Here is a 19,332-nt window from a genome sequence, read left to right on the forward strand (position 1 = left end):
GAAATAGTACTGACAAATTAGATGAGATTGACCATTCAAGGAGAGACATAATATATGGAAGGAAATGAGCAATTCAGGGCCAGTCCAAGTAAGACTTTCCCAGCTATTATGCCATGTCTTCCTCCCCTCACAGGCACACCATTGCTTTCTCTCATATTTCCACCAGTCTTCCTGTCCCTTAGTCCTTTCCCATCATCTAGTCATTTTTAAATGCTGGAAGGAAAAAAGAGATTAAAGACAAAAATGAGACAGTTGTGAAGCAACACCATGTTCCATCCTTCCACTTGAACTCCTTTACTGTTAAACAGTACAGATTTTCCTGCAGCACCAGCTGTCTTGTGTAATTAGCACTGCAACTGAAAAGTGGAAAGCTAATACATTTTTATCATTTCACTGTGTACTAAAAGGCTGGCAGAGCCTGCCATTGCCACAGGTGTTAGGAGTGTTCCAACCCAACCAGTTTACAAACATGGCACTTGCATAACTATTTTTGTCAGTGGAGCAGAGACAAATATGCACCTAAAATGCATGTAGCATTCAGTTCCCTGCATTTTTAAGGCTTCTGATAAAAGATTGGAGGCTTTTTTTTTCCCATGGTACAGAAATCATCTTTTCTGTGAGCACAGAGCAGTGAACCAGATGTTAACCAAGCCTGTGAAATGCAAGCACCTAAATGCAGTTTGAGGAAGAAAGTAGTCACTAGTTTAAATCCACAAATCCTCACTGTAGCTCAGCCCAAAAAGCAAACTGAGGAACTGAACACACATATTCAGTATGTATATAACATTTTGCTCAAAATAATTAAAGGTTGCTAAGGAAAAAGATAACTGGCTCTTGGAAAGTGCACACGGTGGATACATCATAAATTATAAAGAAATTCAATTGTTTTCCTGTTTTCCTGCATCTGAAAGCTGTGGCTGATAATTTCACCATTACTTTATGTGCCAGTAGAGTGCCTCTCAAGAGAGGTGGAAAATCAAGTCTCTTCCAACTCTGTTTGCCTTTAAAACAATAATCTCTACACTTGTCCAATACAGAAGTCTCAATAAATTTTCAACCTCTGAGTTCTGTCTGCAGATGGTCAGTACAGTTTATTAAGTTTCATGAAGACTGCAAATGACTGAAAATAAACATAATCAGCCACAAAAAGTTGATCTGTTCTGCACTTATTTGCTCTTCCCTGGTTATTATACATCTATTCATAGTTACACACAAAGACAACAAAATCAATCTTATTTCTTCTGCTTGCAATTTCTGCAGTTTATTTGTCTGATGTACTCAGACTCTTTTCTAGTGATTTAGGGACAGCCCTGGTTGAACAGCAGTTTTTATATTATCTTTTGGGTCCTCATACATGTATTTTTGTAAATAACTGAGGCTGTAGTCAGTAAGGTCATGCTGCTGCCTTTGTTACTGTGCTTTCTGTACAGGATGTGTTGACATTGAGGGGACCCAACCTAATCACTCCGCCTGATTTTTTTCTCCTGCGCCATAGGGAGAAACCCTCAAAAAATTTCAATCAAGTGTCACTAGGTCAGTCTGTAAAAGATATGTATTTGTATGCCTTTATCTGATGACTTCTAAGCTGGTTTACAGAAGAATTAGAAAGGCAAAAAATAGTTAGGCAAAGCAAGGCTGAAGTGAAGTACTGCAGTGAGAGATCTGCTTCATGTTTGTGTTTCGTGTTACTATATTCTGTAGTAACTTTGTGGTAGACCATACATCTTTTGGGATAGTTGTAGCAGAAGCAGTCTGGAGGTCCCTTCTATTTAAAGAACTTGGAGTGACCTTGATATTTAAGAAGCTGAAGGGACTGGAGTACAGTAAAGAGAAGAAATTAAAAGACTGGCAGAAAAAGAGGAAATCAAATTGAAATTTGTTTATTCTGCTACTGAGTTGGTACAGCTTCAATTTGGAAACTTTACTTCAACCATTAAGCACAAATGTGATTAAAATAAATTAATTTAATTTAAATAACCAATTTATATAATAACCATGCGAGGGCATACACTGAGGAAAAGGTTACTTTCTGTTGCAATTAAGCAGATAAGTTGCTGATTCCAAAATTGCATGTATCAGTATAGTGAAAGTCAGATGCCTCAATCTCTCTGGGCTGATGTTTATGATAAAGGCAGCCATAACTGGGCAACCTGAAAGTCCCCTGATATGCAAATGCATGCATGAAAATGCATGAAAAAAGTGAGCACTCTCTTCTTCCCATAACTGCTTTTTCCATCTCTCTGTCCCATTTACATCTCCATCCCACTAACACAGTATCCTCTCAGTCCTGTCTCTAGTGTTTAGGTTACTACTCTATTCACTCTTAGGGAGGTTTTACACCAAGAAGGAAGAGAGAAAAATAAAAGGAAGGCAAAGTAGTTCTTTCCTCTTCTTTCATAGTAACGATTTTTTATTTTTATGTGCTGAAATGTCAGAAAAAGTGACAACACACATATTTTGCATTCCCTTTGCCTTCCTTTTCTTTCTTCTTGTAACTTTTCTTCCATGTTAGGATATGCCAACATTAATGAACATTGAAACATGAAGAAAGTATAGGTAGATCTTTATTGTATCATTATATCACACAGTTAAAACTGTTGAAGGAAAAGTGACTTAGAAACCTGATTAGTTTGTCATTGACACAAATAGATGTATTAATTCAACGCTGAAATTGCCAAGTGCCCGTATGAATGCAATCACATTGTGTCTGGTACATTAACAAAGGACCACACACCTGTTTCTCATGCAAAGTTCCTTTCTGATGCTGTCACAGAACCATACTGAGAGTGAGTTTTGGCAGATGGAATTACAATCCAAATAAAGAAAAATAAGCTTGTGAATTCATATATATTTCCTTGTCACTCAAATGCCAAGGGACTTTTTTAACATTATGTTTAAAGTATGGAGTGAGTGTCCCCATAAATATCACTAATGCATAACAATGAATAAGTTATAACAAGGAGTTTTAGAAAGCAGTTCCATGCAACCAAAGCAGATTTTTATTGATTGTACAGCAAAGCAAAAAGTAATAAAAAATGGGCCTTTAAAGTTTTCACTCTCAACAAGGCAATGAAGCCACTGAGAAGAAAAAAACAGCCTGTAATGTTATTTCACTAGTGTAAATGAAGAATTGCTGCTTCAGCAGGTGCAGTGTTAACATAAATTTTCCCCAGTGCAATGTAATCTCTCTCATCAATTGTATTGATTTATCTATTTCATCAAATACCATTTAAACCACTACTGTATCTGCATTATGTATATGCAGCCGAGTTCAGAGCTGTAAAAGCATGTTATTAAAAAGCATGGTAGTCATGGAAACAGATCATATAGAAAGTACCTTGAGGAGGATTCTGCTATCTGATTGTACAGAACTTCACTGGCCACTTTATAAAACACAGAAATATAACATGTCTCGTACTTGATCACAGCACTAGTTTATTTAACCTGCTCTCAGATTTCCATCCAAGGTGATTCTGAGGCAGTTGCAGCTCATCACAAATAAATAATGTGCCTTTGAAATTTTACAGTCTGGACAGGATACTTTTTATTTGTAGACCACCCACAGATAATCAGTTCATTGTAAGCAAAGTCGTACTTGGCTATTTTATTTTATTTTTGCATCGCTACAGATGCTATATTTTTCTGTCTATTTTATAATACATCTATCCATTTCCATCACTGGCCTGTCAAATAAAATCAAGTAATTGCCATTTGTTGTAATAACAAGGCAGAAAAAAGCCACCAGAAAAGCAGACGGCATTATTCCATGTTATTTATTTTGAAACACTGACTTGAGATTCCCAAGGCCCAGTGAGAAAAAGGCAGTCATGAAACAAATGTTTTCTAATGTTGATTGAAATTTTAATTAAAGTTCAGTGTTGTTATTTTAGAAATCCTTCATAAACAAGGAAAAATAACATGTTTGACCAGGAAAGATAGTTAGAGAAGATGAGGGAAAAGTGCTTCCTCCATGCAGAGGAGCAGCATGGCTGTATGGAGCTCTCCTGAGCATCTGGCTGATGTAGAGTCTAGGTACAGTCTGAAGGAGGCAGCAAAGTCAGCTTTGCAGGTGACCCATGGGGACCCATCAACACGGTCAAGGGCAAGGCTGCACTGGGACCTCGCCAGGCTGCTGGACTGGCCCAGCAGAAACCCTGTGAATTTCAACCAGGACAAATGCAGAGTTCTACACTCGAGCAGAAACAAAATCTTGCAACAGTACAGGCTGGGAACTGACTTGTTAGACTGCATCTGTAATACTGGATCCAGTTTTTGGGCCCCATGATATACAGGAGTTCAACAGAGGGCAACCAAGACAGGCAAGGGCAGGGGCACAAGGCTGAGAGTATTCCTATGTCCCACTTAATAAAGGCAATGAAAATAGCACTGAAATGTGTCATTTGGGTTTGTTAGAGAATAATAAACTTTTTCATTTGTAATACTAGAGGTTAAGAGGTGAACAGATAACTAAAGTTGTTGAATTTGAGTGACAAAATACCTGGCAGCCTCCCATAAAATTTGGCCTGAACTGTTAGTAGCTACATACTTTTATATGGATCTTTTTAGGTCAGTAAACAAATTTGAGGGTTTAGGTTTTATAATAACAGTAAATTCAGTAACTCCACAAATTCACAGGGTATGCAGTTAAACATTTAACAATAAAGCAAAGAATATAAATAAGAGACTGGAAAGCAAATAGAAGAAAAGCCTAACTTCATGACATCATGCCTTTGTTAGATAGAAAACACTGGTTTGTAACAAGGCTGAACTGATACAGTCAGTAATGAGATACAAGCACTGAAAGATCTGAACATCCAAAAGATCAAACAGAGTGTTTCTTTTCAGTCTGGTTTTTTTTTTTCAAATTCTAAAGAATATAGCATAAAACAGCTGTGTTAATAAAATCAGTTTCAAAGGCAGAATCTTCCATATTGCGTCTCTACATGGCATGAAGCAAATCTGCTGAACTTCAGGAATACAAATTGATAATGCAGCGTGCAGTTGATGTACTCAGGGCTCCTGTTCTGCAGGCAAAATGAATGCACCAGTACCAGATCATCTCATTGCACCCCCTCTGGCACAGGGATGCCTTTCACTAGACCAGGCTGCTCCAAGCCCCATTCAGCCTGGATTTAGCATGGCCTGCCTGAACCTTGAACCAGCCACTGGGACCACCCGGGCTCGTGGTCAGGCTCCTCCAGCAAGTCAGCATCTGCAGAAATGTCCCTCATCTGAAGGAGCTTCATTCCTAGCAGTGCCCATGTCAGCTAGTTTAAAGCTCTGAGCTGTCAGGTGTTATGTGTACCCTTTGTTATACTGAAAATGAGATGGTGTGTAATTCAGCAGAGAATTCAGAAATTTTGCCATGCTCTTCCTGGAAGCTAAGGCACACTGCTGTTTTATTATTCCCAGTGCAGCTGGATAGGTTGCATTCATACCCAGCCTTCTGAGCAAGAACGTGTAGCTAAACTGTGAGATATCTCTGTTTCCCCAGCAACATGCTGGTCACTTTAGTGGGAACTTTGAGATCAACAAGGAGCTGGTTTAAGCTTCTGTCTCCTCAGAAGTTCTGTTATATGAACCAGGCTTCTGGCACAACTAATGCAGGAGTAAGGATAGAAAACAAGATAAAAGGATAACAAGATTTGAGGGGAAAAAAATGTAATGTTTTAATAATATTTTTTCAGTGTTTCTGCTTTTCTTAAATGTATTGTTTATAAATACATGGAAAACAAGATTTTGCAATTTATTTGAAATCTTTTAACAAAAACTCTTGGCTTTCTCTTGAGAAGGCCCAAGGAAAGCACTTTTGACCAGCTTATTGCTCGCTTACCTATTGATCACTGAGTTCCTTATTAAACCTTTATTAAGGAAACCACCTCAGGCACTGCCTACAGTAATCTAGCTAAGTTCACAACATTTGAGTTATTTCCCCCTTATTTATTTCTACTTGATTGGAGGTTTTAATTTTTATATGACTGAAAAGCTAACAAGCCTTTTATAGATTTTTTATTAAAAAAACACAAAACCAAAAGCAAAACAAAAACAAAACAAAAATACCAGTAATTCAGTTAACACTTTGTCACTGTATTAATGCAAATCTTAATTAGCATTGCACAGTTATGCATATCAGAGGAATCAAGTATACCTAATGTTAAAAAATATCCCAACTGCTGCCAGTATTTCACTTGGTAACAATTCTGGGAAAAATATTATCGAATTTATAGTAATATAATCTATGTTCTACATAATTAAGGATGTAGCATGTCACAATAAGTTGCACAGAAGGAAGAAGAGGCATTTATCAGATGTATTACTTACACACTTATTTCCATTCTGCAAGGAGAAATTTTGCATAATGACATTTTATTTGTGAGAAAAAGTTGCACATGAATGTTTTTAGATTGCAGACGGCACATAAACAGTCATGATTCCGTGAAATTTGCAGATATGAGAATGGCAGTTGGAGAACACGAGTTTCACTGAAATTGAACTTAGATGGCTTGACTTGGAGGTGGTACATTCACTAGGTTTTGCAGATCTTCCATTAAAGGAATGGTGAATTTGGGGGTTTTTTGTGGAGGTGGAATTGTTAGTCCTAACTTTGTTGTTATTTTCATTGAGAGTGAACAATTCAACTTCCATTTTTATCTAATTTTTTCTCTCCCCACCCACTCAGCGTTACCATGGCATGTACCTGTTGATTTGGTTCAGTTCTTGAGCTCCAGATGGAAGGCAGATAAGTGACCTAGAAAAATTCACATAGGTGTGGGGGTAATAGGTTAAGTCCTGATTTTCACTGGGTAGTGTTATCCTCCCTTTCCTCGTGGCAACCTGTATCAGAGGTTTCAGGAGCAGCAGCACAACCCCAATGTGTTTCATGTATCATCTGGACAATGAGGACTTCCAAACTAAACATTTCCTACCCTGAGCTCCTGAGGGAGCAGCACAGCATGCCTGGAGCATCATCCACCCCCTGGGAATCTGTGCTGTGCCTTAGGGTATTACAAGCAATGGGGCTTTTTTGTAAGTTATGCAGTGATGAACATTGGTTTAGACTTAGAGATAAATATTTGCAAAGACTGTATGTGTTAGAGAAACTGGAAGACTTGGGCAGCATTGGACTGTGGGGCTGCACTGTTTTTAACTTCTAATCCAGCTCTTATGATACCCTTTGCAGTAGGTAACTGACTTGAAAAGGCAAAATTGAATTTGAAACAGGAAGAAAAGATAAGAGAAAAAGCAAGAGATGAAAAAATCACAGGCTTTTGAGTGGGAAGATACAATATTTTTTCTGAAAAATCTCCTGTATAGGCTAGAAAACAATTCCTGGCTTGTGCCTGGGTGTTAACAAGGCAGGTGAACCAAACTTGTGTTGACCTCCACATGCTTCCACATGCTTATTGACAGTATTTTCAATAACAGCAGGCTTTATATTTTTTTCTCTCTCATGCTATATTCCTTTGAACTAAACAAATATTTTGATTTGCAGCTGAATCAGGAAATATGCTCTCATCTTTCTTTCCAGCATGTCAGTGGGGTAGTGACACAATGCTGTCTGTTGTTCTGCAACCTTGAGAAGTTTTTATGACTCTCTTTAACTCAGTGAATGATAAACTTAAGGAAAATTAATCTCTGGGCTTGGTAGTATACTTGTTCATCTTGCTACATTGAGATCCAAAATGTACTCTTTCCTCCATCCCTAGAGAATGTTAAGTGGCACCATTAAAAATCAAGTTGAAATGCAACAGCTTTCAGAAGGCAGATTAAGAGCATCTGCACCATTAGCATAAGCAGTCTGTGAGGAGAAGGCACTACAATTGATTATTAAAGCAACCTCAAATTCATATTAGTCTTTTTTTCCACCTTTCTCCTTCTCTTTTTCCCTTTCTCTCTTTTTTTTTCCTTTTTTTCTTGCTTTCTTGTTTTCTTTTTTTCTGACTTTTATTACCATTGGGTATTTAACTTTTAGAAAGGCAATTCTGAATTAAAAGCTCACCTAGATGATTACTGAGCAAAGATTGTTTTGGATGACTGGTGTAGGCTAGATGCTGCTTGTCTTTTAAGGAATAAAGCATGCATTACAAAAACTGGGGGATATAAATGTACCATACAGATATCCAGCACCCTAGCATCCACTCATGGTGTCAGCACTGCCAACCACTGCACAAACTATTACTGATTTTTAAAAGGTGATTCTATAAATATTCCTGAACAGGCCTGACACTGGATGATAGGAGGATGTTAGATATTTAAGATTTAAAAATAAAAGGTATTTTTAATTTTTTTTTTCCTTCTATATAGAGAAAGCCTTCAGCAGTCTACAGACTTGGAGGACAAGAGTGGTAGAAGTGTTGAGTTCCTAAAGATGAAAATGTCTGTCATATTATAGCACAGTATCCATGAACTAGTTCTTGCAAAAATTGCACACAAATGAGTATGCTGATGCTACCAAATGAATATCAGCTGAAAGATATAACTCCTTTCCCTATTCACATCCATTAGCAATCTCCTTCACTAGTGTTGTACAATTCTTTTTTACAGATATTTAATGTTCACTTTCATCCCTAGTGGTCATCCCTGGGTACAGTGAAATCAAAAGGAGAAACTGTAATGCCCTCACCCCTAATCTGGCAAATGCTAAGCTTCCTGTTTTATGAAGCAGTAAAGTATTTCTGTCCTTTAATCTTTCATTTCAAGAGTGAAAAATGGAATAGATGCCACAATTTAATGTAATGAAAAATAATCACAGTGCTCCTGAAAGCTAATGTAGCAGAAGATTCTTCTTAGAAAACCTCTGTAGTAAACTACACTCCACTAATCTTATCTGCCATTCTCAATAGGCAGGGGCCTGGGGTTTGTGCTCTAGCAATTCTGTTTTACTGGTCAACACAGAATTTTAATTAAACACAGCTTATAGGCCGAATCTTAAATGGAATAATAAAATCAGAGCATAACCTTACATGGAGTGTATTATGGTACACAAAGGTAATCTTGTTTTTCTTTCTTCTAAACCCATGGCTATCTTATGATGTTAAATAATCAGTTGTTCAATCCATGCACATAAAAGTGCGTTCTCCTTAGTATGTCAAATACATTAAATTTTTACAGATTTTTACACTAGTAAATGGAGTTTTTCTTTTCCCTTCTCAATAGTTGTGCCAGTTCATAAGTACAATTAAATATTACTTTAGGAAAAAATAGGCCAATAGGTTAATAGTGAATCCTTGATTATTTCAGATTTTTATGAATATGTAAAGTTAAATATGTTTTCTGCATCTAGATACTTGCATTGTATATACTTACATATAAATACCCACTTTCAAAATTGGACAAAATATCTGCATATTTATTTATTCATTTCATACTTTGAAAAACTGCATCTACTAATGGACTTTGGGAGAATAACCTGTGCACACCTATGTGTGTATGTATATGGGGATGTGTGTGTGTTCGTGTGTATTTCCATGTACAGGTCTTACTGGTACCTGAGTTTTCTTTAAAAAAATATAATTTTAAATGGACAGATATGAAAGCAACATTAAGTTAATTAGCAGAATAAAACTGTGCAAGGTTACATGAAAATAAAATGTACTAATAGTACTTAAGCTAATATTTTATATTCATCCTGTATCATAGTGTTTGGTAAGAGCGTAATTTTTCATAGCAGATTTTTGCCTTACTTATCATGCATGAGTTGGCAATGAAATTTTCTGTAGGGGCAGTACAGGATTTGTGCATCAGCTGATTTCTTTTTGAATATTTATGGATTACACTGCACAGCCTTGTCCCGAGATACGCAAGATTTTGTGAGAGCTCTTGTAGGGTGATTCACCTCATTTTACTCAAGTTCTGAGAAGTCTGCAAAGAGCATCAACAGGGCTTTCTAATGCTTAGAGCCTCGACGTGCCAGCAATGTGCCCCAGCAACAACGTAGGTCAGCAGCCTGCTGGGCTGCACTTGGGAGAGCATCACCAGCAGATCAAGGAAATGATCCTGCCCCTCTGCTCAGCCCAGGTGAGACACAGCTGGAGTGCTGCATCCACGGCCCCCAGTACAGCAGAGACATGGACACGAGGAAGAGAGTGAATGGCCACTAAGATGATTAAGGGATGGAGCATCCCTCCTAGGAGGAAAGGATGAGACCTGGGACCTGAACCTGGGATGGTTTAGCCTGAAGAAATGAAGGTTCAAGGGAGATTTCATCAATCTAGATAAATACATGAAGGGAGGTGCAAGGACAGAACCAGGACAGGACAGGAGGCGAAAGGGCACAGGCTGAGTTATCCAGAAAGGTTGTGGAGTCTCCATCCTTGGATATATTCAAGTGCTGACTGAAGATGGTCCTGAGAAATCTCATCTGGCCGACCCTGCCTTGAGCAGAGTAGTTGGGCTAGAAAACCTCCAAAGTTCCTTTCCAACATCAACCATTCTGTAATTCCGAGACCAGCTCAAATACCTTATGCTGCTTTTAGTCCTATGAAAAGACAATAACAAAATCACCCTGACAAAAGCAGTTCAGAATGTGGACTTAGGAAGATTTAAAAGCTAACACTATTCTATGAATAACAGGAAAAGTTGAGTATCAACATTAAGCTTTCTGTTAAAAAAAAAAAAAAAAAGTAATGTGGAGTTTCCTCATCTGCCTGTCTCTGGCAGAGAGTTGTATCCTTCACTGCAGGACTGGAAGAGGCTGAGCAGGAACATCCCCTGGGGACAATGTGATATGGAGCTCACAGCAATCTAAACAGGTTCATTCAAGGATCAGTTACTACAGATACATTTAAAGGAGAAGTAACAAGAAGAGGATAACATGGCCTTTTAACCCTATATCCTCCCTTTTGCCACTCAGGGTTTACTTTCCTATTTGCCCCTTTGAGCAAGTCAATAATTGTCTATTCATATTGTCAGTGAAAAAATAAGAAAAAGCTCAAGTCCTCCAGGAGTACTTCTTGATGACCAGTTTAATGATTGTTCAGTATTATCTACATCAGTTCTATTGTGTCTAGTTCAGTACTCGTTGTCTCCAAAAAGTTAATTTAAAATAGTATAACAGAATTTAAAAAAAAAATAAATCTGAGACAAGAAATTCCAGAGTCAAATTTCCTTTTAGACTCTCAGTACCACTCCCCATACACAGAAATCAATACTTGTGCATAATGGGAATGCCCAACCCTTTGTGAGTCTCCTCCATTCATGTCATCACTTGGTGCTGAGGTTTTTGCTCTATTCATGTCAACTGCAATACTTGTTGCCTGTGTCTGGTGCCTTTTAAACACAAGATGAAATTCTGTTGTCAGTATAATATTTTTTAAGCATTCAGTGTTAGTAATAATAAAATAAGTATTGATGTACATGAATATGTATGTGGCAGTTTGGTTATAAATGAATGCAGATTGATTTTCAAGATTGTTGAATTAATATTTGCAACATTTCATCTTTAAGACCAGAATGTTTTAGGGATCTCTGTTTCTGCAAAATGTAGTTAGCTTTATGTCCAGAGGATGCTACAATATCTTATTTTGGTTTGTACTTTCAGGTACTGTTCTGTGCTCCTGTGTTCCTTATATATAACTTACCTTTGGAACAGGATGCCTTTGGAGATTGTGGAATTGCTATCCCAGTAAGAAGAATAATGCAAACATTTCAGTATACTAACTTTATTTAAATGACAGGAGACAAACTCTTTTTATTCCTTCTAGACCAACTTTTCCAGGATTCCTAAGAAAAAAAGGTCAAAAAGCAAATTCATTTTTCGTGTGTTTTATTCATGAAAATAAAATGCCCTCACTTCCTCTGGCAGTGATGTCACACAAGATGTGCTACAGTTGTTGGCTGGTACAACTGTTGGAACAATAAAGAACTTCAACCAAAATGTGTTGCTCTAGAAACTAAGAGCTGGTTTTACACGCAAATTTCCAAGTTACTACTACTTGTGGCTGCCATGGGGTGTGTTCATGATTTGGCTTTGCTTTAGTCACTGTATCTAATTTCAATATTATTTCCCTCAACACCCAGCAAAGATCCACAATTTTGTTATTAGAAATCTTTGCATTCTGTACTGCATTTACTGAGAGGGATTAACTCTTTGTTTTTCAGAGCTTCCATATGGCTGGGAGAAAATTGATGATCCCATTTATGGCACTTATTATGTTGAGTAAGTTCCTAAGTTCAATATTAAGATGCTATTAATATGTCATGACCTAATACTGGTATCCTCTGCAATGCTCAGCCTAGCAAGGAATGGGAACAATTACCTGTTAAACTAAGGGTATACCAGGAATTCTTAGTCATCAATGCAGTTAATATATCCAGATATATCCAAAGTGTCCCAAATCAGTGACTCAGGCATTCAGTCACCCTCTTTATCCAGGGTCTGGTTTCATGGTACCTTTCCAGCTGACACTTGTACAAAGAACATATCCATTAAAGAGACATTGCATTTTCTGTCTAAGCTTTGGATATCCAGCAAGGTATAAATCTTGTTAATCAATGAATAGACCAAAGTATAATCATTTGAGCTCAGTTAAAATCTGTTTCTGGATAATCCTTGCTTTCTGCAAATCAGGTGTTTATGCTGGTTGTGCCAGAAGTTTTTTATCCACTCATATAAAGTTTTATGTTTTACTTTATATTTTAAAATGCAGCTAAAAACAATACAAATTCTATTTCCATAGCGCAATCTTTGGTTTCATTTTCTTCAGATTCTGTTTTAGTTATGAAACAAGAAAAAAGCTTCTTCCTCTGTGCAAAGGCCAAAAAAATGCTTTTGTTTGAAGTAGTGTTATAATCTGGCCAGTTTGCACATAAAATAAATAGATCTGAGAGATTTTTAACTTAACATAGTGAAAGAGACTTATGAAAAATGAATCTAGATTCAGATTGTGATACCAGTTTGGGAGGGGTCTATTCTCACTCTGCTCTCCACAGACAGTATGCAAGACAGGAGACAGAAAACCACTCCTGTCACTGTGCAGATAGCAGTTGAAAGGTTGAAAACAGCTATCCATTAGTGCTTTTTATTAAACAAGGGAGATCTTTAGAGAATATTGCCCCTGACCTAAAATTTCAATTTCAAATCTTGACACTCAAGCAGTATATTTAACTAGTTGTTTCATAGAGAATAGAAAATTTCCTGTGTGTCTCACATTTTTTCCTTGTCTCTTGAATCCATACCAACACACTGACTGTAGGATTGCCATGGACAGGCATAGGAGATGCAGATTTTCCAGGCTTCAGGACATGCTGCTGTTGTGCAAGGGTTCAGGTGTGCAGGGAGATAATAAAAATCATCTGATTCCTGGAGGTCTAGAGGATGTAAGATGTCCCTTCCTTACCTGCTGTCACAGCAGCAGCTTGTGAATGCCCATGCATGTTCCCCAGCCATCTACAAAGCAAACAATCAACAGAAAATGGTGTTTGTTCACTGCTCTGCTGACTCCTTCTGTCCCATTCTCCAAATGCCAGAACACCTGCTCTCCTTCTTTGTCTCCAGCTTGCTTCCTGCCCTCAGGTGAAAGAGGCAGCAGCTCCATCTCCTTTGCTGCTCAGCCCAAGTCACCTCAATCAGTCCAGACTGAAGCAAAAGGATACGTTTTGAAGTCCCTACATAATACCGTTAAATTACTCCCCCTTGTAATGCCTGAGTTCTTTTGTGATATCCCCAAGTAGGTAGGGGCTGCAGTTCTCATATAATTTTGTACTTAACCCCTGCCAAAGATTTCTGCACGTGCAATTATCTGTGACTGGGTGTAAGTAAATCTTCTTCCCCAGTGGTTTTTAGGGTATTTTGGGGTGTAACAGGTGTTGTGTAATTTCTGTGCAGTAATCTCTTACTGAGACTCCCATGGTTGTTGGTGCAGCCTGAGGCATTCTGGCACCAGCAAGGCTCACACTCCACTGCAGAGTCAGAAAGTGAACAAGTATTTATCTGCATTTCATGTCCAACCACAGGTAAACAGATGCAAGGCACCAGGCCCAGATGTTATTGTGCAATTACATATTTTAAGGCTGTTAGTGCCAAATTTATTAATCCTACCACAGATAAGATTTGTGGACAGATACATCAAGCCTACTGCAGTCTCTGAGATTTTTAGAAGTGGAATGAATGCTCGTGGTGTGGCATTAAAGCTGCAGCCCTGCTAAATTCACATGGAGTTTTATAGTCAGTAAAATGTAGCTGTAGTTTAATTTGCTGTCTGAGCTTAATAAGTTTGAAACAAAGATTGCTTTCCATTTTTCCTGCTACAATATATAACAGTCACAGCTTTTTTATTACCAGTACTCAACAGATAAGTTCATTTTTAACTAGATAAAATCAGATTACAATAAAATCTCTTAATTTTGTCATAAAGGTAGGTAAATTATGAAAAACAAGATTAAAAACTTCCACATATTTAGGTCCAGTCCAAGTTTACATGCAGCCCAAAATCCTCATAAGAGAAGGGTTTGTACTCTGCTCACTGAGGTGCTTGTATCCCATGGGAAGTTTGTATGGTTGAGCAATGAGGCAGACAGACTCCCTTTCACCCCACAAGGAGCAGCCATGTTCAGCTCAAATATTCTGAGACCCGAGATAAAGCTAAAAAAGAAAACAAACCAAAACAAAGAAACTTAAATCTCTTGCTAGTCGAGTTACTAAATCCAAATGAAAATGTATTTGCAAATTCTGTTTTAAAAAGTCTCCAATATAACTACCTCTCTTAACCATGCATTAATGTAGGTGTGAGATAATATTATAATTTTCATTTGCTTTTTTATGCAGCTCCAGGGTTCATTTCTAATGTGTAGACATTTGACATAAATGAGAAGTGTTTGCTATATATTTGTTAGCTTCCATACAATCTGGTCTTAATTTGTAAACTAACAGCACTGAGCTGTGCAGAACTATGGAGAGAAAGCAGTCATTAGAGTGCACTGGATCTTTCAGCATTCTAATTGCCAAAAGATTGTTTCCTCTTTAAGATTACTAACTACAACACAGAGCTCAATTTTCAGACATGGACTCTTTAATAAAACAACTAAATTAGCTGTACAGGTATTTATCCTAGAAAAATATATCTCCTTGATTTACAACTTCTGACAATTCTTTACTCAAATAGAAAAAGTTATCTCAGGTCTTTTTGTCATTATAAAGTGTTATCAATGTGAATATAAAGAGTAGATAGGCACTAATAAGTAATACATTAGAATATCCATTTTATAGGCATCCTGATCCCCAGAATTACTTTGTTGAGTAATAGGCAAGAATTTCAAAAGCTATAGGCAAAAACTGCAAAAAAAGCCCCATCTCAAATATAAAGTAGCTAAGAAAATTATATAGGTTAAAATCCTTCTACTGGCACCCATGCTCTCACCTGCTACCATTTTGTCAGAGCTCAGTGCCTTGACCATCAAGTGCAAATTAGGCACTACAGCTACAAATCTGCTAAGGATGTGTTTCAGTTAAGTGCATCTAACCTGAAACTCATCACAAAAACAACTTAGCCTGGCCTCACTGACTGCTGAGAGGGAAGAACTGTGTCTGTGTCTTATAGGCTGGCTGGTGGTGATGGTACCTCCCCATCACACAGACAGTATTTTGACATCACAAGTAAACGCAGCTCAAAAGAAAATCCACCTCTGAGGGTGTGTCCCCAGCTGAGATACTGTGAGCTAACAGGGGCCAGCAGCACCAGCCACTCCTTCTCTGCACAGCCACAGTGCCACTAGGATAAATTAGCTGGATAAGGTTTTGGATTAGGACTTTTAATTTAATTTATATTGTATAAAATAAAGGAAGACAATTTAAGTAGAATTCTTCACTGAATTAGATCCTGTGAGCAATGAGCAATACATTTTGGCCACTATCCAAAATCTGTTTTAACCACAAAAGCACTTACTTGTAACCATCTCTAAAACTCACATTTGGCTTGTCTTATGAAGGCCTAGGCTAGTAATATATATTTTGTATGCTGTTGAAGTAGCTAGATGAAAAACTAGAATGTCCTTTCAAGAGAATTACTTAGCTTAATAGCTTCTTTCTCAAGTAAACTCATCAGGAGCACTTTTTCTGATTTAGCCAAGAAGCTGTATAGCATTTAAAATTGCATAAAAGAGATGTGTTTCATAGAACATCAGTATAGGAGCATAATACAATATTACTGACTGCTAAAAATTAGTGATTATAAATATAGCTTTCTTTTCTTCGAGTCCTCTTAGACACAATATTTAATGTAGTTTGGTTTTGGGGGTTTTTTAATTAGTTGGAAATCTCACATTGTGCTTTGGAGATTGCACACTACCAAAAAGCAGCCAAAATATGAGAATAAATTAGAGCTTAGAATTATTAAAGTTGCACCAACAACATGAGGTGCTTCAGGAGCCAGTTAGTCTTCTTATCTGATCTGATAGGATGAAATGTCATTTTCAGCTGTTATTAATGATATTTGTGTTTAAATGGACCAAACCCCAACTTAAACTATACCTAGAAACTGTAGGTAGGCAGGAGCAAATGGATTCTATCTGATGTCAGTACCACAGTAATTAACCTTTCTTGAGCCATGAGCACAGATTAGCTAAAATCCCAACGTCTCTTATACCACAGAACCATATGTAAGTTGAATCTTAGGTCTGCAGGGGTCCTTCTGCAGCTCTGAGATGGGCCCTGCAACTGTGACATGACACAGAGCATAATGCAAAGTCCTGAATGAAGACTGGAGTGCAATCTTGGATATCCATATCCTGCATGATATGGCACAAAAGCCATGGGAAATCTCTGCTCTTGTGAAGGGCAGCTGGAGAACAGGGCATGGTACTTCAAAACCCCTAAAGTAAGAGATGATCCCTATGTTGAAGCAACTAACCCACATGTACAGCAACCCTGGTTTAAACCTTATCAAATGCTAACATAAAACAAGCTAGGTACTGTACTCCATACCTCCTCCTGGAAGCTGTTTTCTAACTTCACACTTCTCTTGTGAGAAGCCTACAGACTTCAAGTCTGAAATCCTGGCATCTTTAATAGATTCTAGTATTTACTTCCAAATGTATTCATAGAGTGCAGTTATATATCAGAATTAATTCTGCTGGAATAAAAAGCTAAAACTCCTTTGATCTTCTATAATAGAATACTTCACTGGTCTTCTTGTAAAACCTTTCATAGAGATTCATTCCATTTGATCATTGGTGCTCAGAACTTTATGTAGTATTTGAGTTTCATCACTGTCTTGTGTAAAGGCAAAAGAAGTATTTCCTTTACAATATGGAAATACAAATGATAAACATATCACATAACTCCTTTTTTCATCCTTATGTTAGTAGTTCATGATTACCTTTTTTAATGCACAAAAGTCTTGCTTTCTCCATTTTTAACTAATGAAGTTTTTCTCCCTTTATCATAAGTTTCTTTTTCAATAGAATAAGGTGGTGAAGAACCTGGAAATTACTAGAAATTACAGAAAGCAAAAGTCAAGGAAAGCAACAACTACAATCTTAAACAGACTGTCTGAAGTATGGAAGGAAATGAGGGGGACTTTCTCTGTCTGCAGCATAGATTAAAATTTACTGGAAGCTATTAATGAAAATTTTAGAGTATGAGAGTAAGCTAGCTTACTGGAATGAGTTATAGCCATGTGAACAAAGTAGCAACTTAAGGATTTATCACATTTACTTCATCTCATTAAATCAAATATTCTTTTACATGACTGAAAGTCTTTTAATTTCATTAGCACTGTAATTTTAATTTCATTAGCTAGTGTATTGCATTCCCATGGGACTTGCTGCCTTTCCTGTACCTCACTTCCTAATGGCAATTCCACTTATCTTCTTTGAAGCTGTGGTAGGATCAAAATCTCAAAGGACATGAAAAGTGTTTAATGTGGCACAAAAGGTCATTGCAATGTAAAAAAGACCCTTTTAGGATTTTAGAGTTGTGAAAGTTACCAGGTAACATGTCCAAATGCTTAAACCCATGACTGGGATTGGATTTTCAGAAGACCCCAGTAGATGGTAAACCAGTGAGAATAAATAAGGAGTGACAAAAGCCTGCCCAGATTGATTCCCCAGAGTAGCACTGGAAGCACAAGCCCCTTCTCTTTGTTGTGATTCTATTGTGGTCCTATCTTGCAGCAATGTTCCATGCAGCCTACTATATTGTTTTGGCTCCTTTGGAGAGCATGCTAAATATATCCCAGGACAGGATTGAAGGATAGCTCAGTGATTGATAAAATGTGTGCTTTAAAGAATTAAAATCAAGAATATAGTGACAGTAGTAGTGAAAATCATAGTCCTAAACACAATGCAAAAAGATAATGGTGTAATGCCAGAGATGGACTTAATGACCTGTAATAGGAAATGTAAAACTTCAAGAAAAAATATATGTACTAACTTTTCTTATATTTCATAAATGATCTGCGTAGTTCTTATCTGCCATCTAATTTAGTTTCTGCATCTGATTTTTCAGTACAGCTGAGCAGATACACACTATAGTACTAAAAAGGAATAATCTTCAATTTATTACCCATTAGATTTATTTGTAAATTACCATCATAAAAGCATTCTGTTGTCTAGGCTTTTGGTTTTGTGTAAGTGAGTAAATTCATTTACAACTAATTGGTAATATGCACAAAACTGGTTGAGATCCTTTGAATTATTCACAGAACAGTGGTCATGCTGAAGATATGAAAAACTGTTGCTATAGCATGTTTCAGCAGTGCTGCAATTTCATATGTAGTCCCATAGATCACAACCATTTGTATGTAGCAGATTTAGCATATTGAAATGATAGGATGCTGCTCAGTGCTGTTCATTACACAGGGAACTGGTTGTATACCCTCATCCTGAGCAAAATTGTGTGGAATGCAAGGGACGTGCTCAGGCCCATTGGGGCCTACAGCACCCTACTGTGGAAATTATCATTTCACCCAGCTGAACTCAGTTTTTAATCAATACCGTTTTTTTTCCAGCCACATAAATAGAAGAACTCAATTTGAAAACCCTGTCCTAGAAGCAAAAAGGAAGCTACAGCAGCATAACATGCCCAACGCAGAACTTGGAACAAAGCCTATGCAGGCCCAAGGTTTCCGAGGTACAGTACCATGTCAGCTGTCTTGGTTAAGATGAAAGAACCTGCTCTCCTGTTTATGTGACAATGATTTTGTCACAGTCTGGTTAAAAGAATAGTGTTGCCAATACTCAAAATGCTATCATCTATATCTTAGCAATTTTCTCCCTTAAATGTTCAGGTTCCAATAGTTGCAGGACTCAGCAGCCAACTAAAACTTTCAGAGGTGCAGAATAAAACCAGAAAGTTGAATTCAGTTTTTCCTAAAGGCTGAGAAATTGAAAGCACAA

The 19,332-nt window shown here is 37.4% G+C and overlaps 1 protein-coding gene across 11 annotated transcripts in view; it reads left to right on the forward strand.

The window, feature by feature from the left end:
- Positions 1-19,332, forward strand: part of MAGI2 (membrane associated guanylate kinase, WW and PDZ domain containing 2) — a 698,553-nt gene that overhangs the window by 530,380 nt on the left and 148,841 nt on the right. For all 11 annotated transcript variants that reach the window (XM_064421909.1, XM_064421908.1, XM_064421910.1 and 8 more), the window contains 2 exons: positions 12,100-12,157; positions 18,945-19,066. In XM_064421909.1, the coding sequence (XP_064277979.1) occupies positions 12,100-12,157; positions 18,945-19,066 (180 nt within the window). The remainder of the gene's footprint in view (positions 1-12,099; positions 12,158-18,944; positions 19,067-19,332) is intronic.

The sequence above is a fragment of the Passer domesticus genome, chromosome 5 (assembly GCF_036417665.1).
Source record: "Passer domesticus isolate bPasDom1 chromosome 5, bPasDom1.hap1, whole genome shotgun sequence".
NCBI lineage: Eukaryota > Metazoa > Chordata > Aves > Passeriformes > Passeridae > Passer > Passer domesticus.